Source organism: Leguminivora glycinivorella, chromosome 2, assembly GCF_023078275.1.
Source record: "Leguminivora glycinivorella isolate SPB_JAAS2020 chromosome 2, LegGlyc_1.1, whole genome shotgun sequence".
NCBI lineage: Eukaryota > Metazoa > Arthropoda > Insecta > Lepidoptera > Tortricidae > Leguminivora > Leguminivora glycinivorella.
In genome coordinates this window covers 5,621,967-5,647,947 of record NC_062972.1, presented here as the reverse complement: position 1 = coordinate 5,647,947, position 25,981 = coordinate 5,621,967, and the positions used below count along the sequence as shown (strand labels likewise).

The following is a 25,981-nucleotide window of genomic DNA, read 5'->3' as shown; positions in this document are numbered from 1 at the left end:
ATAAAGTACAAAAGTAGTAGTAAAGTAGGTAAATTCTGGAACCTACAAAATTACGTCGCTCACCTAGACACGCTCATATGTACAAAATAATCACAAATATGTAAGTATATTAATAGCTGGTACTGTACTCTGTGAGTTGTGTCACAACTGTCAGAATTCGCCGCACAGATTGAACGTCGTTAAAGCGAGTGTCTCAAGCAATTAATTAGTCTGGCGCGGCTCATCCGTGCCGCTACATCCTTTTAATTCAATCTGGGGGCGTAGCCGAATGGCATTTTTGCGACGCGAAACGCCACCGAAACGCCGCAGAAATGTAGTCTGGCTCTATCGCGCCAATACGCAAGAGCGATAGAGATAGATAGCTACGAAAGAGATATTATCGTGAGCGTTTCGTGAGCGTTTGTGCATTTGGCTACGCACACAGAGCACATCTGGGGATTCCTAAATTATAATTTGTCGGGAAACACAATCAATTGAACGTGGAAAAGTTTTAGCCGTGAGTTTTCACTGCGGAGTTAGTTGTAAAATGGAATTGGCTTGTGTTTATTTAGGCAGTTTGTAAATGGAAATTTTAAAATCATAATTTTATTTCAGTTCCAACTTGTTCAGAGTTTGTGTTAGTTTATGTATATTTATTTTAATACATAATTAAATTCAGTAGCTCCGATAGTGTAACATTGCCACTGTATTGAAAAAGTACTACTGCTAGATGGAAATGCAATATCTCTACAACTATGTACATAATATGGTGGCTTTATAAATAATTAGCCTTATTAAAAAAAACTTAAATATGAAGTAAAAACGAAGTAGTATAGTAATGTATAAAGAAATGTTACGGGTCTTATGTTTGTATTTATAACTCCACAATAATGATCGAATAATTACGTACTCGTATATCCTCTCGAACAAAAAATGTTCGTACCTAATCAGTGAGGGAATGTAGCCAGCCTCATCACGGGCACAATTCCACAGGAGACGGACTTGGTCCGGATCTCCAGGTAGTTGCATATATGTTATACTAGCTTTTGCCCGCGGCTTCGCTCGCGTTATAAAGAGACAAAAAGTAGCCTATGTCACTCTCCATCCCTTCAACTATCTTCACTTAAAAAATCACGTCAAGTCGTTGCTCCGCTTTGCCGTGAAAGACGGACAAACAAACAGACACACACACACTTTCCCATTTATAATATTAGTATGGATAGGTACATCATAACGTAGTAAGATTTGTCAAGGTAACGTTTGTTAGGCATAAATACACAGTAGGTATATTATATTCTACGGTCTTACTCTGGAGTAGAAATAAAGTAGCAATAAAATGTCAGATTTCCAAGGTTGTTGAAAAGTTTCAAGCAATATCGGGATCGGTAATTCCAGCCAGGAATGACAGGCCGATATTTATTTAGGGACATTACGCAAAGAAAGATTAATGGCCAGCTCGGCCACAGGTAACCTACGATTTAGCTTTCAGTAGGTACCTAAAGCATTGGATTACGGCGTACTAATGGGACGTGATGTATTATTCTTTACACAATGTAATGTAACTAGCAGGACTATTTCTACCTGAGATTTTATCTAATAAATCTTGATTATTCTGTGTACGAAGATGCACTTCGACCTTTCGGCCCCTTTGTTATTTTATCTCTTTTTCGCACATTATTTATATGATGTTTCTTTAGTAGATAAAATCTCGTGCATATTTCGCATTATATGGCCCTTTGTTTGAGACTAATACTCAGAAGTGTTTGTTGTAAACAAAGTTAAACTTGAAATTTATGTTAGGTACTTGGTTGGTGTTTATTGTTTGCTTAGTTATTGCCGATTAGAATTTCCAATTTTGTTGGCAATAGAGCATATTTGCTGCAAGCGAAGTATGTACGTTAAGTATGGAATTTTGTTAATTAGATAACATTAATATAATCAATACGAGAAGCTCTCATTGCAATCAACATGAAATACAATAGGATCGATTATTTTGAGGAAAATCTGGAAATACCTACAAACTCTCTTCTTCTTTTTCCTCCTACCCTTATCCCACGTTATGTGGGGTCGGTACAATACGTCTTTCTCTTCCATTCTCCTCTATTTTTCGTCATCTTTCTTTCTCATATCCTCTTTCACACAATCCATCCATCGTTGTTTGGGTTTACCCCTCCCTCTCCATCCATCCATCAACCTTCATCTCCAACATTATTTTGCCTATATGACATTCATCCCTCCTCATTACATGACCGTACCACGCCAACCTGCCACTCCTCATCTTTTCCGTTATAGACGCAACTTTCAAACTTCCCCTAATATACTCACTCCTGATCCGATCCATTCTGGTCACTCTACATTCTCATTTCCGCTACGTGCACTCTCCTTTCATCCTCCACCTTTGTCGCCCAGCATTCAGACCCATACAATACAACAGGCCTCACAATCGTCTTATAGATTTTCCCCTTAAGTTTATGGGGCATCCGTCGATCGCATGTTGTCCCTACTGAGACCTGTCGCCATTTCATCCATCCCGCATTTATTCTCTGTTTCACGTCACGGTCGATACTTCCGTCATTCAAACTCATACAATACCAAAAAATATATAATTATTATTTAATGAGTTTTATAAGTACCTACACACTCAAGTGAATGTGTTGTTCGTATTACTAGTATTTTTCATGCAATAAATTACGTCCTTAAGAGTACCCGTCCCGCCTGCGTGGAACAACATCCTACAGGAGCGAGTGTGATGAAAATCTTATTTGCTCATATATCATCCCAGTTGTTAGGGCTCCCTCTATGCTCGAGCGGGACAGACGCGGATTTAAACATATTTTTATATATACCTGTAGTGAACGATCAAAGTAGATCTTAAGGCGTATTAAGGCATAATCTGGCATTCCTTGTGTGTCAATGTCAGTAACTCATTCGATAAAATCTCGTATGTACGTAATTACGTACAGTACGCGGGGGTAATGAACGCCGTGTGCACTTAGCCTTACATTACTGTATCGTAACGCTAATACACGCGCTACTACGGACTATGGACGGGCTACGCGCTACGCCTGTCATCTCCGGGCGAGAGTCGAGAGTCACACGGACAGCAACAAATTAGATTACAGCGTACAGAACCTTCACATACTTACCTATTCAATTTCACTACCTCCCTTTTCGTTATAATTTTTACCATCGAAAACACTAGTTTTCTAAATAAATATTGTCATGATTGTGAGATATGTATGGTTACATTTAATTCAAAGCATTTCGTTTTAAAAATGTTATGGGCTTTGGATTTCAGAGATTCTTAATTAATTACTACATTTCAGCAAACTATTATGTTGTGTTGAACCGCCAAATTTTATTCACTCATATTTACTTACTACTAGATTTGTTAATAGTGAGTCTAGCTCTTACTGGAAACTATCATTTAATTGCTTGATTCTGCTGGCTGGTAGCCAAATGCTTAATAATTCCTGGTTTAAGCCGTTTACACATTTGAGAGCGACGCATAACACTAAAGCAAATAATTGGTTTTGAATTGTTACGGAAGTCGTATTTGTGCTTGGTACTTTTGGACATCATTTTCAGATCAACTCGAACATAAATTGACATCAAACCGTTGTTAAAATAATATTATTATTTTCATCTTTAACAATTTTGATCACTTTACATTTCGTTTATGTATCACAGCTAAATTACAATATTTTGACGATAATACCTATATATATATATTTAATTTAAGCAAATTGTATTTTAATTTCTATTTACATTTTGCATAACACTTCCAAGAAAAATATTTTCAAGGTTCTATTTTATAAAAAAATCCAAATTACCATGTTGAGGACATGGTAATTTGGATTTTCGGTGAAGGAAAACATCGTGAGGAAACCGGACTAATTCCAATAAGGTCTAGTTTACCCTTCGGGTTGGAAGGTCAGATGGCAGTCGCTTTCGTAAAAACTAGTGCCTACGCCAAATCTTGGGATTAGTTGTCAAAGCGGACCCCAGGCTCCCATGAGCCGTGGCAAATGCCGGGATAACGCACGGAGGATGATGATGGTAATTTGGATCACCTATGTATGTAAATACGTCTCCCATAGACGACCACGTAGTCTAAATATTTTTGACCTACCATATTCGATCAAGAGTCTTATTTTAGTAGGCATATTTAGATAGCAAGTATTAATTTAAGCGGTTAATATTTTGCACCCTAGTAACACAATGGAACATTCTTTCATTATACAAATACAAATTTCCCCGTCAATATTCTTGATTGATGGTCGGAACGGAACCTATTTACAATGTAGACTTTGTGGCTCCGAATCAAACCGAAGAAACATCAATACACAAAACATAACCTTTCGCATTAATAATACTTTCAAATGTGTGAGCGCGCTTATAGTCATTGTCAATGGGCACTTTTTAGGGTTCCGTACCAAAAAAGTACAAGAGGAACCCTTATGGCGCCGCTCTGTCCGTCTGTCTGTCTGTCTGTCCGTCTGTCACATTACTAAATATCTCGAGAACTACTTATATTATCGGTATGACATTTGGAATATGTAGTTATGAACATTGTTAACCTCTACAAATTAAAGGTATTTTTTTTAATACTATGTCGGTGGCAAACAAGCATACGGTTCGCCTGATGGAAAGCGGTCACCGTAACCTATGGACGCCTGCAACTCAATGAGTGTCACATGCGCGTTGCCACCCCATTAGAAACTTGTCCACTCCCTTTTGCTGTGTTAAATATAAGTTACACATCAAAATGGAGTGTACAAGTTCTAAGGAGGGTTCGGGTTGCTGACGAATTTCTTTAAATTAATTAATAAATTATAGAAAATGGCCAAAATGAAAGGGGGCCAAACTGTAAATGTCAAGCTACTAGGTCAAGTGGGGTATTATTAGAAAGAGCTCAAATTGTACATATCAAAACTATATTTTTTTTTTGTAGTGGAGAAAAAAAGAATTATGAAGGAAAATGTAAAAAAATACCGTTCCCCTTATCTCCCAAGTTAACTAACGAACAATTATGAAAATTTTAAGAAACATTGGTTTTATGCTAAATATGATAGTAAAAATAAAATGTTTAGCATAAAACCAATGTTTGTAATGTCTGTAATTTGGAAACTATTTTTTATTAAAAAAAAAAACTTTTCGGATTGTAACTTTCAATTTAATCACTCTTGCAGATTTATATCGTACTTCAAATTAATACAAGAGTTTACGTAAAAAAATCTGTTTCAAATAAAGTAAAAAATGTCGAAATCGGTTAACATCATAAAGAATTATCCCTGAAAAACCAATATATATACTATACAGGTTGCGCAAATTAGTTAGCGAATTCACCGAGAGATGTATCTATACTTCTAGTCAAGTCTTTAAAGTTACATGAGAAACATGATTATTTTAAGTATTGAAAGTTTGTACGAGATAAATTATTTATTATTCAATGTGCATGAGATAAATTATTTAATATTAAAATGTTAAAAATTTGCACGCCTGCATGCAGGTTGAATATGCATAGAAAACTTAGCCATAAGACCTACCTTGTTACCATATTCAAGACAATAAAGATATTTCATTCATTTCATTTCATTTCATTATGGATACGGAACCCTCGGTGGGCGAGTCCGACTCGCAGTTGGCCGGTTTTTTTTTCATTTGACGCATACTACACATGTATAAAGTTAGTTACTGGATTATAATTACATGAGAGAGAGAGAGAGAGAGAGCCACCAATTATAAGTAGAATTAGGGTCCCCCCACATCTAGCGTCTCGCGCGTCTCGCGTAGCGTCGGGCCAACTGTATGGCAAAGCCTGACGCCGTGTCGGCGCGACGTCGACGCGACGTCTTTTTCCATACAGCTGGCTGACGCTACGCTCGCGAGACGCTAGATGTGGGGGGGAGACCCATGTATAGGCGCGCGATATTTTTGTGACAAATCTCAAACAAATTATCAGGGAACTCTTAAATACTTACCTATATGCCAGTCTTCTGTGGTCTGACATAATGTAAATAAAATCGTGATTGATCAAACGTCTTTACTACATATGTACATTAATCTAAACATTAGTTGTCTAGCACTAGTGCAAACGAGAAAGTATTTTGAATAAATGAGGCGGTCAACAAGGCGATGAGCCGCCCTACTCTTTAATCTTTAAAGGTGTAATGTAACCAGCTATTCAAATATTGCCCTTACTGGGTCGAGTTAAGAATCAAATGTTTCGTAGCGCATGCAATATTTATGCAGACGCATGGACATGCAAGCGGCTTTATTCTTGGCCCAGTGGTTTATTCACTTTTGTAGCACATTCGGGTCAAACATGCAATATGTAATTGGTTCAAAATGTCACAGGTCAAATTATAACACCTAGATACGTTATTATAAGCGATATGTACGTTAACACTTTTTTCCCCTCACTAGCTCGGAAACACGTGTCTAGTGGGTAAAGTAATTTGACCTTGAATAAAGTCAAATTAACTGCTATAAAATTGATAAAAGTATGTGAATCTAGTAATAAAGATGATTTACCACCTGTGGAACTACTGGAAGCAGTGATAAACGCATTTTTTGCGTTGTAGTTTCCTCGCTACAGTGAGGGGAAAAGTTTTGTGTTACACTCGGGTGCAAATGTATTTTACTTCTCGTGTGTTAAAAAACTCGCAAGTTCAGGATTCTATTCTCGAACCACTCGCTTCGCTCGTGGTTCAACTATAGAATCCTTTCACTTGCTCGTTTTTCAATTCCACACTCGGCGTTAAAATACAACTTTGCCCCCTTGTGTAACAAATAACTATTGTAACACTATCCTGGAAGAGGGGTGACCGTTTCGTTCGCTATTGCGACGCAAATATTGGCATCCTGGCTACTCCGTCTACTGTTGATTCGACGACTTGTTTTCATGACATTTTTGTAGCGAATGGAACGTTCAATAACTCAACGTTTAAACTAGGTTGTTAACTATAATACGTCTACTATTAGTCCATGCAAAATTAAGTACCATGTAAAACAAGATACGTCGCCATATAAATCGATATCACTACCTCAGGGTTGGGAAGGGGGGTTGCATGGCTTCCTTTTATTAATTATATAACATAAGATGCACGTGTAGTTGTGCACCTACCAGGTACCTACACTAAACATAGCGAAAACATTTATATTTTTGGACAAACAAAAATAAAATTAATTAGCCCTCTCATTTCTCAAAAACCTTTGGATACGGTGGCAATTTGCTTCAAGCAAATCACCTATAGTTATTTGTTATACAAGGGGGCAAAGTTGTATTTTAACGCCGAGTGTGGAATTGAAAAACGAGCAAGTGAAAGGATTCTATAGTTGAACCACGAGCGAAGCGAGTGGTTCTAGAATAGAATCCTGAACTTGGGAGTTTTTTAACACACGAGAAGTAAAATACATTTGCACCCGAGTGTACTTAACACAAAACTTTTCCCCTCACTACAGCGAGGAAATTACAACGCAAAAACTGTGTTTATCACTGCTTCCAGTAGTTCCACAGGTGGTAAATCATCTTTATTACTAGATTCACCTACTTTTATCAATTTTAAAGCAGGTAATTAGACTTTATTCAAGGTCAAATTACTTTACCCACTAGTGGATAAAATGCGTTTTTACCCGCTGGTATTAAAGGACAAAACACGTGTTTCCGAGCTAGTGAGGGGAAAAATATATTATGTACGCCTTACCAAGTTACCATCATAAAGGTGCCAGTTCGTCGATGTTATAATCGCAGACATATATATGCTCTCTCCAAAATGGATTCAGATGATTGTAATAATGTTGGGTCTAATCGTTCTCACTTTGCACTCATTAGATATTGGTTCATACTTGTTACTTCCTGTTTTCAGGTAGGTAGTAGTAAATAATAAGATTGAATTTTATTTGTACGACATCGAACACTTTGGCAATTAAAAACTGCTATTTCATTTCATTTCATTTCATTTATTTTGCAATGTGTGTTACAAAGGTCTTAATAAGTAGGGTAGACCGGGGACAACTGAAACAATTTATACTTAATCGCTTGTAGCATTTTAATTTGAATAGTTAGGAAGATAAGAAAGTTATTTTTAAGAAGGAAATTTATTAGGCTTTTAAACAAAATTAGTTTTAAAGGTATGTTGTCCATGGTTATCTTGTATTATGAAATTAAAGAGGAAGCGGTAGAGTGATTCAATTGACCCCACATGGTTGTCAATTGAAACACTATGCTAGGTCATTTGAAACACCACTTATAAATTTGGGAAACATAAAGAAATATTTTTATTCATATCTTTATTAATGACTGCCGTGTTACAGAAACAGACCACCAAAAGATCACTTTTGTAGAAGAAACTATACAATAATTATCAGCGCCTGAAGATTCTTTCAATATCTTGACATAAGAAACGTATGTAAAATAATAAATACTTGACTTTTAATATTCTTTGTTTCGGTAACTTCTTACATATAAATTTAACGTTTTGGTTATTATGAAACAGTAAGATATAATTCTATGGAATAGTCATAAAAAAATATTAATGTGTTTCATACAAAAGTGGGTGTTTCAATTATAACCTTGTTTCAATCATAACCAGTCCGTAGAACAACGGTGTGCAGTGTATGTAGACATTTTTGAAGATCTGTTGGTCACATTCTTCTGTTTTCAGGCCAGAGTTAAACGTAGATATTGCTACTTTCATTCGTGGAATTTGCACGCTGTTATACTTACAAAAAACAGAACCCCATTGCATTGACAGTTGGTTTACTTGTGGGGACAATTAAAACACAGGGACGTTTGAAACGTTTCAATCGTCCACAAGGACGTTGTTTCTATTGTCCCCACAACACATGTTTGATTTCAAAGTCAATTATTTACCAATTAACGACACTCCATCACTGTTTCATGGCACTTAAAATATTATAGAATCCACACTCATATCACTTACCGAATTAAAATTTTCATACTACACGGGTACACAAAATTAGACAAAAATATACGAAAGCACCAATAGTTACTTTTTGGGTCGAAAATTTTCATCGGCTCCCTGTCACTGCCACGTCACTCGCGTGCCCGATCGTTATTGGTTCAAACTTGCAAAATGGTCGACCTCGTATCGTGAGTATTGGGTATTCCACGTAGGTATTGTAGTTTTCGAGAAATTTGACTTGTTTCAACCGTAACGTGTTTCTATTGTCCCCGGTCTACCCTATACATGTGAATAGTTTCAACACACCCTGTGAGGGTATTGCAATATATCTAAAGCTAAGATCTAAAACTAGATTTAAAGTTAATATTTCTACACAACGAATGTCATTTCAGTTAAAGTTAATTTTAAGTTAGTAAAGAATACAATTCAATTTAGCCTTAATAATTAATTGATAAATAATTTAATTACATTTAGTTCGTTCATCATTACATTCAATGTTTATAATATAATATATAATTATTTAGAGAGGTGACGGTATTATGTTATAAGTATTGATTTAAATATCCTGGATGTCATCATATTGTAGATATTCCGTGACGGCGTAAAAGGCTTTTTCGACAAGGAAATGTTTTAACAGTCGTATAAATTTATTGTAGTTAGGCTCAGATTTTATGCAGTTCGGTAATTTGTTATAGATCCTTATCGAAGAAGGATATGGTCGATTTTTATGTATCGCTAGTTTAGACGACACTTGCACTAAATTACATTTAGAACGGGACTCAAAACGACGTGGTACATCTCCGATTTTAATGAACTTATCTGGGTGATTTTTAACAAATTTACACGACTCTAAGATATAGATGCAAGGTAAGGTCAGGATGCCAAGGTTTTGAAAATATACTTTGCAGCTTTCTGGGTGTTTCGTGTTTGAGAGTATACGGATGGACTTTTTCTGTAAGATGAATAAATCTGGTGCGTCAGTACTGTTGCCCCATAGGATCACGCCATAGCTAAGCCATGCATGAGCAAACGCATAATACGCCGATAAGGCAGTCTGTAGGTCGGTGGTCCTTTTTAGTCGTCCTAGAGCATAATTAAATTGGCTATATTTGGTTTTTATTTTTTGTACATGATCTTTCCAATTTACATGGGTGTCAATAGTGATGCCGAGGAGTGAGAAAGTGGGGACGCATTCAAATTCAATGCCGTCGAAGGAAAAATGGAAGTCTAATTCGGTTTTTTGGTGGGGCCTAAATTGCATCATTTTTGTTTTGGTAAAATTTTTTTCTAGGTTGTGATCATTCATCCATTTTACAATGTTTGTTACAACATGATGTATTTTGTCATTGAGGTGTATATTATTTCTACATGATAGTAGTAGCGAAAAATCGTCGGCAAACATGACACAGTTTTCAGAAAAGGATTTTGGGAGATCATTTATATATATAATGAAAAGGACGCACCCTAGAACACTTCCTTGAGGGATTGAGTCTAACACTGGTTGGATGTCAGATCTGACTATGCTAATCTCTTTCGAGTGTTCGTCCGTATACTCAATATCAACGCATTGCTTTCTGTTGTTTAAATAAGATTGGAACCATTTATGTGTATACCACGCACTCCGATACCGTATAATTTATCAAGAAGTATGTTAAATTTTACTTTTTCATATGCTTTTGTCATGTCAAATAATATACCAAGTGCGTATTCTTTTCTATCTAAAATTTCTAAAATTTCATTGACGTATTTGTAGACTGCTAAGGTAGTCGACCGTTTCTTGCGGAACCCATGTTGTGAATCAGTAAACAGGTTGTATTTTTCACAAAAGGAATACAGTCGCTTACACATTGCTTTTTCAAAAAAAAATTTATTATTCTAATATCTATTAATAATAATTTCAGCATTAAACATGAACCGTTAATTTAAAAGGGAAGATTGTTTTGATAGGAATGATCAGGTCGGCGATAATGCGCTTTTCCGCCACATTACACCGCGGAGGGCGCCGCTGTTTATTTCGCGGCCGACTTCCGTCGCTGGCCGGCGTCGCGCCGCGCCGGAATGGAACTTACTATATAAAATACCTACATTATAATATTTATTTTGTAGCCGCGATTTAATATTTACTTACAGTTCACCACATGAAGGAAACTACAGAAAAGAACAAATAGTGTATAAGCGTACATTACCTACCCTTTAGCTTAGTTTGCAGAGTTGAAACCATTATTATTTCCCGGTCACGATCGCGGTGCTGCTGCTGCGCGGTGCATTTCATCCACCCGCTGCATCCAGCTGAAGAATTTTTAATTTAAATTTAGAAAAGGGATTTTACTTCAAATCGGGAAAAGCATATTCAAATGTGTATTGCACTGTGCCAATGCCAATATCTAAAAGTCGTCCCATGAGAGTGTAACGTTTGCAATTAAGTACTACATGGGAAAAGTTAGATATCATCATACACTACCACCCCCTCCCCATTTTCGCGTTTGTCATCCATACTAATATTATAAATGGGAAAGTGTGTGAGTTAGTCCGTCTTTCACGGAGCCACGAATTGACGTGATTTTTAAGTGGAGATAGCTGAAGGGATGGAGAGTGACATAGGCTACTTTTTGTCTTTTTCTAACCCCCCACTTCCCTAAAATAGGGAGTGAAAGTTTGTATGGGGCATTCCGCAATTCTCGAATTTAAAGTCTTTTTCTAACTTGCACGACCCCAAAACGACCAATTCCCTAAAATAGGGAGTGAAAGTTAGTATAGGGAGTGGTCGAAAGTATATAAAGGGCGAGTCGCACAGTTTCTCGTCAGTCATTCACTAGCTGTCGCCGAGCTAATATAAGGAAGAAAATGGACGAATTAAAAGTGCATGTAAGGCATTGCTTACTATATGAATTTCAGTCTGGCCATTCAGCCGCCGAAGCAGTGCGTAATATATGTCAGCGTGTTGCTCCTGAAGTTGTGTCTGAGGCCACGGCGAAACGATGGTTCCAGCGGTTTCGTAGTGGCGACTTTTCATTATCAGATCAACCTAAGTCTGGTCGACCGGTGAAGATTGATGTAGCCAAATTAAAAACCTTAATTGAAGGAGATCCGAGGCTAACGAGTCGTACTCTTGCTACCGAGTTAGGCTGCTCTCATGTCACCATAGAAACACTTTTGCACGAGTTGGGAAAAAACTACAAATACAGTGTTTGGATACCGCACGAACTTGATAGACATCAACTAAACCGCCGTGCCGATATCTGCATACAACTTCTGTCTTTTCGCCGCACATTCAACTGGTTGGACCATCTTATCACTGGAGATGAAAAATGGGTCCTATATATAAATCACACACGCAAACGTCAGTGGCTAGCTCCAAACGAAAAAGGAATAGAGGCACCAAAAACAGAGCCTCACCCGAAAAAAGTTATGCTGTCCGTTTGGTGGGATATTCATGGTATTATTCACTGGGAACTCCTACCAAGTGGAATGACTGTTACCGCATCAGTATACTGTAATCAGCTTGAAAATTTAAACCAAAAAATCTGTCAGAATCGTCCACAGCATGCTAAAGTTTTTTTCTTACACGACAATGCTCGCCCACACATTGCAAAAGTGACTCGGCTAAAGCTATTGGAGCTAGGTTGGAAAGTGATACCTCATTCACCGTACTCTCCAGACTTGGCACCTACGGATTACGCATTGTTCAGATCGCTAAGCAATGCCTTGAATGAAAAAAAGTTCGATGATCAAGCCCATCTACGACAGTACATAGCTGAGTTTTTTAAATCTAAACCTAAGAACTTCTTCGCCGATGCTATTCATTCTTTACCAGAACGATGGAGACAAGTAGTAGATAACGAAGGCCGTTATATTTTTGATAAATGATTAAAATAAAAAATAAATAAAAATTACAATATTGGTTATGATTCGCTCATTACTTTCTTACCAACCCAATAAAATTATAATTGTTGCCCCGTCACGTGCAGCGTGTCGCTTTAATGGACCCGATCGATATTCGTCAACGTTCGATGACAACTTGATGCATTGTTTGAACTGACTTGATATTATTATTATTATTTACTTTTTCCAAGGTGAATTTACTTTGCTTTTGATGCCGAATAGATATTTGTTGAAAAGGTAAAAATTGTTAAAACTTCAATTTTTCTAATACCTATAGATTAGGTATGGATATCTGAACAATAGAAAGATTGATTTAGTAAACTTATCTTATGGTATGATGTTTTAAGCATTTTCTAACTATTACACATGTAAAATCGGGTAACTCACGTAAAATTGTCGAAGGTCGATGTTGTGAAGGTCGTTACGGAGCGAAACAATTTTACGTGAGTTACCCGATTTTACATGTGTAATATGTCAGTGTCTCACGGTAGCTTTATCACTTTCTAACTACGTAAAAATTATGTCATAAATAGGTACGAGGTACCTATCACATTTAATTTATGGTAATTAGTAATTTTATATCCCTTGCTTGGGGATTATGTGTGAAAATGCTATGCTGAACATGGAACCACACACGAAGCAGCCGGTAAAGGCTGGGAAAGCAGGCCGGAGCGGAGCTGGGCCGGAAATCAACAGATCGCAGCCGCCGGAAATTGGCAGACGTTGACGAACCTCCGCCTCTGTTGCTGTAGTGATCGAATGGAATGTTAATTAGATTGGCACGATATTGTTACTCAAAGTTTTTTTTAATAAAATCAACATTCGCGACTTGCAAGAAAGCAGGAACAGATTTAGCAACGGAACAGGCCTGCTAGCCGAATGGCATTTCTGCGACGACGCCAGACGCCGACAAAAATGCAGTCTAGCTGTGTCGCGCCAAAACGCAAGAGCGATAGTGATAGCTACGAAACAGATATTATCGTGAGCGTTTGTGCATTCGGCTACGCACGCAGAGGGCGTAGCCAAATAAAACAGCATCTGTATTAGCGTTTCTTTTCAAGCGCTTATTTTCCACAATCAATTGTTGGATTTGGTTGCGCGGATTTGCGGACTTCTCTAAATTTACCCTAACAGTAAATTAGGGTGTTGTGTTTTCTAAATGTTTTGGGTTTAATGAAAATTTAACCTTAAAATTGGGTTTAACCTTAAAAACTAGCTAATGTCTAAAATAGGCCCTTGCGGTATTATACTAAGGATACTGGCGACATTTCCTCGCTGTATCGCAATGCTGATACGTTGTGCGAGGAAGTCGCCAGCTCTTCGGTCACCAGTTACCTCAACCAGACGCTTCGCGATTTCTGTTAACAACTTGTTCGCGCTGGGACCCCAATCCCCATGGACCTAGAGTTTCTACGCCAAAAGGTACAATTAGGTACCTTACATTTCTATTTCAAATGTCCCTAGTACATCGTTTGTATGTCGAAGTCAGTCGTTGAATGAACTAGAGATGGGCCGAAAACGGATTTTGCCGAATACGAATATTCAGCCGAACATTCGGTTCAGCTGTTACCGAACCGAACATTCGGCCGAATATTCGGTTGAGGCATATTTCAAATCCTGGCTTAGAGTTAGAAACGTTTCAATTACTGGTAATGGGTACACATTTATCTTACTAAGGCTCTTAATGTTCCTATAACTTAGTGTATAAGAAAATGTTGGTTTTTGTTTCTTAAGATACGTTATTTTACCTTTTTTACAAAATTATTTTATTTTATATTAACGCATTTTTAACTCCCTTAGGTAGTTTTTCTTAGGGCCACTTGCACCAACGAAAATGGAGGGTTAACCCTCCACCATTTTATATGGAATTTGTCAGCCCACTAACCCTGAGTTAAGTGATTGGTGCAAGTGGGCCTTAGAATGCTGAAATAGGATGTCATTATCCGATGAATTACGAAACAACTTACGCTATTTATTTACTTTGTTTATTCGGTAAATATTCGGCAATGTAACCGAACTATTCGGCCGAATACGAACATTGAGATATTTGCCGAATTTGCCGAATACCGAATATTTACCGAATATTCGGCCCATCTCTATGAATGAACTATGGCTAACAATCTAAATATTCTGTTGGCGAATGTACCTAATGATGATAACAACTTCCACAGTAAATCTATATCGTGAGTCACGATGGAAATATTCACACCAAAAAAGTTGTGCGGCCAATCGGTGCAGATTGTTTTTCGTCAACTTTTCCAATCCCTATGTGATCTTATCGCTGTAGCAGAAGCCAGTATATAATTTATCACGACTCACGAGCCAGCTCGGACAGATACCGGAATTGCGATTTGGGGTCAACGGAGAAATAAGGAGGAAGGCATTTAGACGTTAAGATTACCATTTTAACTTAACTGAAAAAGTTATGTAAATTTAATGACACACGTATAATACCTAATTACCTAAGCGCTGGTGGCCTAGCGGTAAGAGCGTGCGACTTTCAATGCGGAGGTCGCGGGTTCGAACCCCGGCCGTACCAATGAGTTTTTTGGAACTTATACGTGCGAAACAGGGACCGGAACCGCTTACCATAACCGGGGGTTTTCATAGGCTTATTTTAGAAGTTGTTTTAAAAACCCCAACCATAATGGTAACCTTTTGTAAGGGTGACTGTTTGATAGGGTAAGCCTATCTGATACAGTTAACTTAAATAACCTCTAACTAAAACCAAACCCAGTCTTAAAGGTTACCCTATCATTTTAATTATTAAACCGTTTAAGCAACTTTAATCTCTGCGCACATTGAAATTCAACTTATTATTGAATAACCATAGCGAGTACAAGCTCATACGTATCGTCTCTAAACAAGTTTATGTCGATTCAAATAACGTAGTTTTATGTCGATTCAAACAATATTGGACTTTAAAACCTTACACTAAAATTTAAAACATAACTGACCTGAATTATCATAGTGTGTTTTGGCATTGAATGCATTCGTAGCGCGCGCCGGGTCGTTCTATTGTTTATCTATCTTACCTGTGCGTTTCCGAACAATTCTAGTTTTAGCTTTTTAAAGATCAACCTTTTGTTTGGCCGTCGGACCATCTCAGCAAAGACGCTCATACTCGAGAGCAAATTTTAGTAAAGAACTAACTAAAAAAAATATTGTGAAAGAACAAAGCAAATAATTATATCGATATCTTACGATTAGATAATTGAAAACATCTTCTCAATTGGGCTTTGTTAAAAATGTCAAAATAGCTATTTATGCAACAAGTGCGGAAAGTAGGTGATTTCTGATGAGTGTCATATAAGCCGATACGAGTCGGAATTTCGGAAATCATCTTTGCGCACATGTTTCAAAGTTTTCAAACAATGCTTTACTTTGCATTGTGCGAGTAAATAAAAAAACATAATAAGACAAAATACTTTAGTAATTATTAAAATTAAAAGTTATGTTAGTACAATTTTCGAATTTGAAAGACATTGGTTTTATGGGACTTATAATAGTAAAGTTCAAAATAAAATAAAATAATTGAAAATTAAAAAGCACTAGTGCGGAAAAGTATTACTTTCCACACGATTTTTATGGGACTGATAGTGAAGTTAAAGTTAAGTTTAACTTCACTATCAGTCCCAGTCATCAGTTAAGTTAAAGTTAAAAGCAAAATAAAAAAAAATGTTAAAAGCACCAGTGAATATTGTGGAAAAGTACCTACTTCTTTCCGCACAATTTTGCTTCATAGAAAACGCACTTTTCGAGCACATACATTCTAATAACTATTTTTATGGGACTAATAGTGAAGTTCAAAATTTAAAGAAAAATGAAAAGTAAAAAGCAGTAGTGCGGAAAAGTACTTTTCGCACGATTTTGCTTCATAGAAAACGCACTTTTCGAGCACATACAGTGCTATTTTTATGGGACTGATAGAGAAGTAACAAATTTAAAAAAAGTAAAAAGCACTAGTACGGAAAAGTACTACTTTCCGCACGAGTTTAAAATCGGAAAGTAGTACTTTTCCGCATGATTTTGTTTTATAGAAAACGCACTTTTCGAGCACATACATTGTTATAGCTATTTTTATGGGAGTGATAGTGAAGTTCAAAATTTAAAGTAAAAAGAACTAGTATGGAAAAGTACTACTTTAAAAGTACCTACTACTTGCTGCACGATTTTGCTTCGTAAAAAACGTACTTTTCGAGCACATGCATTGTAAACGCACTTTTTGAGCACATGCATTGTTATAGTTATTTTTATGAGACTGATAGTGAAGTTCAAAATAAATAAAAATTAAAAGTAAAAAACCGGCCAAGAGCGTGTCGGGCCACGCTCAGTGTAGGGTTCCGTAGTTTTCCGTATTTTTCTCAAAAACTACTGAACCTATCAAGTTCAAAACAATTTTCCTAGAAAGTTTTTATAAAGTTCTACATTTGTGATTTTTTTCATATTTTTTAAACATATGGTTCAAAAGTTAGAGGGGGGGAAGCATTTTTTTTCCTTTAGGAGCGATTATTTCCAAAAATATTAATATTATCAAAAAACGATCTTAGTAAACCCTTATTAATTTTTAAATACCTATCTAAAAATATATCATACGTTGGGGTTGGAATAAAAAAATTCATCCCCCACTTTACATGTAGGGGGGGTACCCCAATAAAACATTTTTTTCCATTTTTTATTTTTGAACTTTGTTGGCGTGATGAATATACATATTGGTACCAAATTTCAGCTGTCTAGTGCTAACGGTTACTGAGATTATCCGCGGACGGACGGACGGACGGACGGACGGACGGACGGACGGACGGACAGACAGACATGGCGAAACTATAAGGGTTCCTAGTTGACTACGGAACCCTAAAAGTAGGTACAAAACCTTGCTTGCTGTAAAAACCTACTTCATTTTATTCCCTTATAATATACTGATGAGTACGAGTAGGTCAATAATTGTACTATCAAATACAGAAACTAAATGACGTACATGTCAAATGGTAATAACTACGCAAATTCAAGTGCATGCGTCTGAGACAAGCTCTATCTATAGCAAACCAGTTTCAATGTAGAAAGACAACAAGGAACGGATAAAGCTTACCATAACTCAATGAAAACAGGTTTTAAAAACCCTATCGCGATAGGGTTTCGGAGTTAACTTAGTTAGTAGTTATGGTAACCTCATAGTAACAGATTCAATAAGCTTACCGTTTTAAAAGGTTACCTTTAAAAAAGCTTACCGTTTTATTTAGTAAGAAAATTGATTGGGTAAGCAAATTGATGAAGTTAAGCCTAAAAAGGGGTTTTCCGGTCCCTGGTGCGAAATGTCATTTGATATTTACCAATCGCTTTTCGGTGAAGGAAAACATTGTGAGATTTGTGAGGAAACCGGACTAATTCCAATAAGGCCTTATTCACACTTCAAAAATATGAAATTTGGAAAGAGGCAAATCTTAAGAACCGAGGCATCTTAGGGACCATCCACACACAGGCGACACATGTCCTGAGACGCGGAACGGACGACAGCGCCACGCCGCCTGAATGTAATTTAAAAAACGTCTCCTCAGTACATTTTGTATAGGAAGGACGTAAGACGCGCCCCCAGGCGACGCGTCGCTTGGCGCGCGCCGCGTCGCCTGGGGCGCGCCAAGCGACGTCCCTTGCGCGTCATTTCTATACAAAATGTATAGAAATGAGGACATGCGTCGCCTGTGTGTGGATGGTCCCTTAGGCGCCAGTATCTTATTTGTTGAAGTTAATGGAGATTTTTTTATGGATGATGTAACTACCTAACCTATTTCTATATATACTCGTATTAATACTTTTTCCTAAAATAATTATATTTATAAATAATATAAATCCAGGTACTATTGTCGCTTCTACATACTCATTCATTCCAATGCTGTCAAAACATGTTCAAACAGCAAAACTGAGATTGTGTACGAGTAGGAATGTCAACTCACTTTGAAGCCGCGTTTAATATTTATGGCCCGTTGTAACATTCGTAGCGTAGATACCATCACAGTGACGGTGCAAGTACTGTTCTAATGATATTTTTTCAGCCCCTAATAATGGGGTTTATACCGACCGCCCGTGCCTGATTACACCTGTAGATAAAGAACAATACACTCAGGCACGCATTTAGGTAATGGGTTGGAAAGCTCTTTGATTCGCCGTCTTTGAAATTTCGCTTTGATTTTGTTTTAATGGCATATACTGTCCGACCTTTATTTGCGTGATAGACTAAATATCCATCTAAACTGGATTAAAAAGGGATTAAACGAATCGTTCAGGATCTTTGTTAGCAATTAATACGCATATAATTGCGTAGGGAGCGATAGCGGTACATATTGAGGGCCCAAATAAAACACACAAATCGACTCAGTTGCCGTATTTTTTATTCTGACCTTTCACAGACTTTTTCTGATCAAAGGATTGCCATCAGGCTTCAATCGAGTTTTTGTTTTTCGAGTACCTAACCTAGTGCCCTTTAACGGATTAGCGCGTCATACTAGGTCGGTGTGTTCCCGCCGTGGCTAAATGCGGGCGCAGCTCGTTGACTGAATAATTGAAAACCTCCACAATGAAAAATGTACCTGCGGCTAATTACCGCGCGCACGAACCGCCCGGAATAAAATAAATCCGCGGACATGTGATCGAACCGCCTAATGGCCTGTCACTACCCATACACAGGACTGTTAAAATGTTTGCTAATGTACTGGAAATAAGTAAACTTTTTCATTCAAAGGATATGTATATCGTGAGGAAATCGAACGTATTCCAATAAAGTCTAGTTTACCCACTTGGTCGGATAACAGTCACTTTCGTAAAATAGTTTTTAAAGTGTTTATGTGCCTACGCTGACTCTAGGATTATTTGCCAAGCGAACCTCTGGCTCTTATGAGCTAAACAGACATTTCCACGCAGGGCTGATCAGGAAACTGATTCTTTTTAATCCGGAAGGCCTTGTTCGTCTTGGTGGTGTTAAATGTAGCTCATGGGCTCATGATGCTTGGCGCTAATCGAGTTCTTACTGTTTAAGCAATATTTATTTGATTATGCGAACTTATAAGTTTAATTAAGAATCTATCTTGTGCACCAAACCAACAATGAAATTTATTTTTACTCGGGATTTTCTTCTCGTTACTCACTAACAATGTTTGTTCATACATACGTACGTTTGAAGCAGATTGACCCAGTTTTTGCGATGACTTCGCGTTAACCGTAATGGAATTATTATTGCAGTCCCGCGGGTGAAATATCTCGCATCATTACCTACCACGTCAACCAACAGGTACACTTCACTCCGTGTCGTGTTTGACGCTAGCTTCGTACAACAGGTAGCAACATTTAGGGTCGTGAGAAGCAACTTGCTCCCGGCAGAAGTTAACCTTGTCCCTAGGAATTTGTAATGAAAAATGGTTTTTAATTTATCTGTTGGCTACTCCTAAATTCTCAAGAAGTATTTCAGAGTGAATTTTAGGCGACCTACATATACAACTTATTTTTTGATTAGTTATTAATTATTATTCTTATTCTTTACAATAGTTATACATTTATGTCAGTATTATTCCAAGGTAAAATTCACACAGTTGTATTTAATAATCGCTATTTTCTCGTCATATATCGTGGCGATAATCAAGCACATTAGTAGAACAAACTATAATTTTGTTTGTTTGTTGTTCGGTTGAATGTGACAAATGTTACAATAATATTTATTTTGGATTAAGTAATTGGGACATGGATGTATTATTTGTGTATGTTTACTATCTCAATCATCTCATATTATTAACTTTAGTTACGTTAAACTAACGGTCTTTAGAATATGTTTGACTCTTTAGTTATTATTTTATTAGCATAATTAGTTTCCCAAACTCTGTTTAAGTTCTTTATCGTGCAGTTTACCATCTAAAGCTCAGAAAGTGACAAATGAGTCATGGTGGTGACATTAAAGTTGTTTTAATTTAATATTTGTACGAAAAAAATACACCTAGCACAAAAGTGAGGGAGAATCGAAAAATATGTTTCGACATATTTAGAAAATAATTAAAAATGTTTTTAAATGGTTAAACGTTATAACTGGAATTTCTGATTCCCTACTAGTCGCTCGTGTCACCAAGCACTTCATAGCTTCCTGTGAGTCAACTTCTAATAGTAATTCACGTGAATAAAGTTGCCCTGCTCCGTGACAACTCTTCCCCTCCAATAATATTGGCAGGACCCAGTTTAAATTAATTTTGTGTCTTGTATTACCGTATTCACAGTCGCATTTGCATTGGCCGGTGCTATACGCAGGTGTTTTCGAGTGCAGTCATTACCGAGGAAGGCGAACATTCGCTATTAAAACTCAGCGGGTATCTGAAAGCCAGTGATACATAGGACGTGGAAATTTATCCCACTTGAGCGTTCTTATAACGAATCCAGTTATACAAACACACAGTGTAAAGGTCATACGGGCGGTAAATTAAATCAGACATTCTATTCATAAGTGTTGTCATTCATTAAAAGAAGTTTTGAAGCTACTCTTAATTTTCACCCCACAATTAGTTAATAAAAAAAAATATCAGCAGCAATATAATGTAAACATGGTCATGTTTAATTAAGTTATAGACTTTACATATGATAGCTTTTAAAAGTAACTGTCAACGAGAGTTTAACGCGACTATGTTGCCGAATTATTTTATATGGACAATATTTTAATTTCAATTCTAAGTAAAAGTTATCTAATTAGTAATTACATTTCTTATGTTATGTCCTTTATTAACTACCGTTAAGAAATTCGCCCGTATTAGATATACACACTGTATGGACTCGTTTCGCTTTGTCCTACCGGCTGCGCCAAGTTATCGTAAAGATGCGTCAATAAAACTACGTGCTCTTTTCCATATGCATATTAACAATACTCACAACCTGTCCATAGTCCAACATGCATGTGACAACGTGGTTCTGCTACCTCTACACCTTTATACCATCGCGTATTTATATGTGGCAACTGCTCACCATCAGGAGGGCCATATGTTTGTTTGCTTCGATCGTTTGTTGATTCCGTAAAAGTTGTATTTGTGGCTGTGAATCGTTTTTTCAAAGCAAATAAAAACTTTATCTTAATTTTTTTACAAATTTTGTTTCCTAGACTTAAAAAGAAACGTTTTTGAACTGTCCATATCAGGAGGAGCCGCTTCTGTAAATTATTTTCGGCAACAATAGAATAAAAAAAAACACTTTAGGTTTTACGCAAATGTTGATTCATAATACTTTACTCCCTGAGAATTTTAAAATGTTCAACGGTCAAAAAACATAATGTAAAGGAAATAATGTATGCATTCAACTTCAAATATTAGTAATATTGACGTTTAACCAAACTAAACCGAACGGACCGAGGCTAGAAATCTCATTCATTTGACAATTCGCGTATGATTTTTCAAAAGCAGGCATGACCGTGGAGGCCAGGGTTCGCGCGGCGGAGGGCGCGGTCCGCGGTCGCAATGCCCGCACGCACCCCAGCTTCGCGGCCCATCGAGACACTCTCCATGCTTACTCAACTCTGCCACACACCATCCAGTATCCGTGTGATCTTATATTGTACATGCTTCTTACGGATCTCAAGGTCCGAATGATTCTTTTTTTGTACAACAGATAACAAGGAAACCAACTTTTTAAAATTTCCCGGATGCATATGAATGAACCCTTAACCTCAATCCGCGACCGGCACTTATCCGCCTTCGTGCCCCGACACTGCGCGAGACTTGACAAGAGTACGAGGAAAACTCGTCAGAAACTGTTGATAAAGATAACAGAAAAGCGTGAGAAGTGAATTATAAATACATCACCTTCAGTTCACTGTTTAGGTGTCGGAGGGATTTCGCTTTTATTTGGCGCACGCGAACGAATTGCGTGACCGACTGGAATCGCACCCCTCGCGGAGTCAATGAACTCCGTTTGATGCGAGCACATTTAGGATCATTAATCTTACTTATTACGATATTTTAGTAATATGAAAACATTTTTTTGATTTGTTTTAGCGACCGTGACCAAACCCATGTCTCGTCCAAGTAATATGTAAATATTGAAAAAACACTGTGTTCTTCTCACGTTTATTATATCGCTATCCGAGACATGACGTATATATTGGTGGTGATAGTGGCAGAGTTCACGGAGCGTAGCCAGCGCAACTACTCATAACGTGCCTGATGAAGAATCCCCATTTGTATGAAAACATGTCCCCAATAGCGATATAATAAATTTGAGTGGAACCGTTTCTTTAAATATTTAAAATATGTCTCACAATCGTAAACTAGAACTTTCCTTTGCTAATCCGCGAATAGATAACGTGCAAGTCAATCAGTGCTAACCTGTTATAATTACTTGCGTATTTTTTACATGCAATTAATTTTCCCACCCTCCCACCGCAAAAATAAAAATAAATACGCAAATAAATATAACAACCCACCACCAAAAATACAAAACTTGACACGTGTTTCGCCTCTCTACGAGGCATCCTCAGGAGCTGATGTTGACGGTCCGAAGTCCCACAACTGACTCCGGACCGTCAACATCAGCTCAAAATACATCCAAAAAACTAGAAAAAAATTACACAAAAAAAATGTTTTTTTCTTTTGCGAAATTTGCTTGACGTCATGTAACATTTTATCTTTATTTTGCCCTCAGAAATGCGTAAGTAGTTAAAATCTTTCAGTTTCTTCATGTTACACAACGTGTTTATCGTACACACATGTGAGCTTACCGTGGGGGTTAGTCAATCTGTGTAAGGTTGTCCTTTTAATTTTCCTGCAATAAATCTTATACTTTTAAACGAGCAATTCTTGTATATTTATTTATTTATTTATTTATATATATATTTATTTACACTGACGATCTCGGAAACCGCTCTAACGATTTCGCAGAAATTTGTTATGTGGGGGTTTTTGGGGGTGAAAAATCGGTCTAACTTATCCTTAGGTCCCGGAAAACGCGAATTTTCGAGTTTTCATGCGTTTTTCTTCGCGCGCCATCTCGTGTGCAGTAGTTGTACTGTTAAGACAGAATTCATTCGGTCGATGTAAGTACTATTTATTGCAAACACTAGATGGCGACACAGGTCAAGGCTAAAACGAATAGAAAATACACTATTTGAGTTTTTGTGGCGAAATGCGCGCCATCTCGTGTGGAGTAGTTGTGTTGTTAAGGCTGAGAATTCTTTCGCTCGATGTAGGTACTATTCATTTTTGAACTAGATGGCGACACATGTCAAGGATACTAAATATGAATATGAATATATTTATTGAATTCAAACAATGAAAAAGTAACCATGTCCCTTTCCGTTATGGCAGGTGTGTCCCTGGTGTACATACTGGCGGTGCTGCCGGGGCTGCTGCCGTGGGGCGGCGGCGGCGGCGCGTGGTTCCTGTCGCTGTGCCACCTGCTGGGCGCGCTGGCACCCTGGTGCGGATCCTTCCTCTACCACCTCTTCATGAACCACGCGCAGGGCGAGCGCCTCTACCACCGCCTGCTGCAGCTCGACATGCTCGGCATCTGGGTCAGCCAGAGCATAGGTCAGTACATCTGTCATATATAAAAACACAGCTTACTGTGTGTCACGTAGCAATATACAAGTTGCAGAACATTCTCAAAACTTCTGTTAATTTTTCATGAGAACATTTTCATGTCGTTGACAATATTCTCTTTATAGTTTATTGTGTTACGCAATGTTGTTATGTTGTCAACAAGTAACGATCGTTTCATTTGATTTTGAGTTATTACACTGGCGTTTATTATTAACTCGTCAAATGCCATACAAATTGACCCTAAAACTTGGCAATACCTAAATATGCGAAGAACAATGCTGAGAAACTCATGAGAACATTCGAACTTCTCTTCGGTGCATTAATTTGCAAACTTATAAATACGTTACTAAGTCTGCCAATGGCATTAATTATTTTGAAATATTAAACCTAATCACGATACCTCTTAACTTTCAACAAGGTGTTATGTTCTTCACAGTCCCCTTCAGGATCTGAGATAAGATCAAAAGGGAAATAATTAAGAGTAGGCAATTTAATTACAAAGAAAGTGACAAACGAATACTTGACTAACAACACAAGTTAATTTATCAAATAATCGAAGTGTTTTATCCAACGCGAAGGTTCTGCTCCTACAAGACACTTCCAGTGAAATGCGCAACGAACCGAAATCAACTCTGGGATCTAATTGTTGAAATCATGGGGCCGCTTTGTTTTCAACCCCCGAGCACAGTATAATGTCGTGGACCAGTACAGCTACTTTATGGTCAAGAGTTCATGACTCTTTCACACCATTTGGTACTTTTTGTTGTGGAAACCGATGCGGCAAATTAACTCGTACTTATGTATACTTAGACGGATTCCAAGAATTATTAAATTAAGGATTCGTTTTCTTATTAATTATTACCCATACTTTTTCTTCAAAACTAATAGTTAAGATAATAAGAAACATGTTTGGTTGAAATTATTATCTTCGCCATGGCAATTGATTATTATTTATTATCTAAGTACTTAATTAATTTTATGAAATCACCGCGATAGTATAAATGCAAACTTTTATTTCATACGTAAATTGGGTTACTTGAATCAAGCTTAGTATCTCGCTTTGTACTGACTGTTATACCTACAACTGTGTTTAAATCATTACTCGGTAGAATTTGCAACAACTTGGCACTGAATCGATTTCTCGCCTGATTTGGTTCCGGGTCACCGCGTGTTTGTACGGGGGCACTCACAAGCGAGGTCCATATTGTACGCTAATTGTGCTACACACAGCTTGGTAACTCAGTTTATCATACACTCGAGACGGGACAGTGGCTTGGCTAACAAACTTAGGGCAGTCTTGACATGGCCGGTATATTTTGTGTATGACCAATTCAATTAATCGAGCCATTTAGATCTAACTGGATAAATACCTACTTACCCAAATTAACTTAAATAAAATTAAATATTATGATAGAAGTTTATTTATCGGTTAATAATTATTCAGATTTCTACAAGAATTCTATAGTTTCTATATTTTATCAGGGGCGGCTCACTCCGCGATTCTATCGCCGCGCTACAAGTACATCGCGAGTTCGCGGCCTAATCAGGGGTGGCGCGCGTTCTCACGGAATGCACGTTCGCACTTTCTATTGTTACTTTACATCGCGAGTTTTTTTAAGGTTCATATGCGATGTACGC

At 37.4% G+C, this 25,981-nt stretch overlaps 1 protein-coding gene and 1 long non-coding RNA gene across 2 annotated transcripts in view; one reads left to right on the top strand and one right to left on the bottom strand.

The window, feature by feature from the left end:
* The window catches only part of LOC125242349 (progestin and adipoQ receptor family member 4), a 91,036-nt gene that overhangs the window by 11,308 nt on the left and 53,747 nt on the right, over positions 1-25,981 (top strand). The window contains exon 2 of the mRNA XM_048151122.1: positions 24,110-24,331. Within this exon, the coding sequence (XP_048007079.1) occupies positions 24,110-24,331 (222 nt within the window). The remainder of the gene's footprint in view (positions 1-24,109; positions 24,332-25,981) is intronic.
* LOC125242353 lies at positions 24,246-24,919 on the bottom strand. The gene is made up of 3 exons (XR_007178856.1): positions 24,873-24,919; positions 24,744-24,792; positions 24,246-24,311 (listed from the first exon to the last, which is right to left on the bottom strand). It is a non-coding gene; the product is annotated as an uncharacterized LOC125242353 (long non-coding RNA).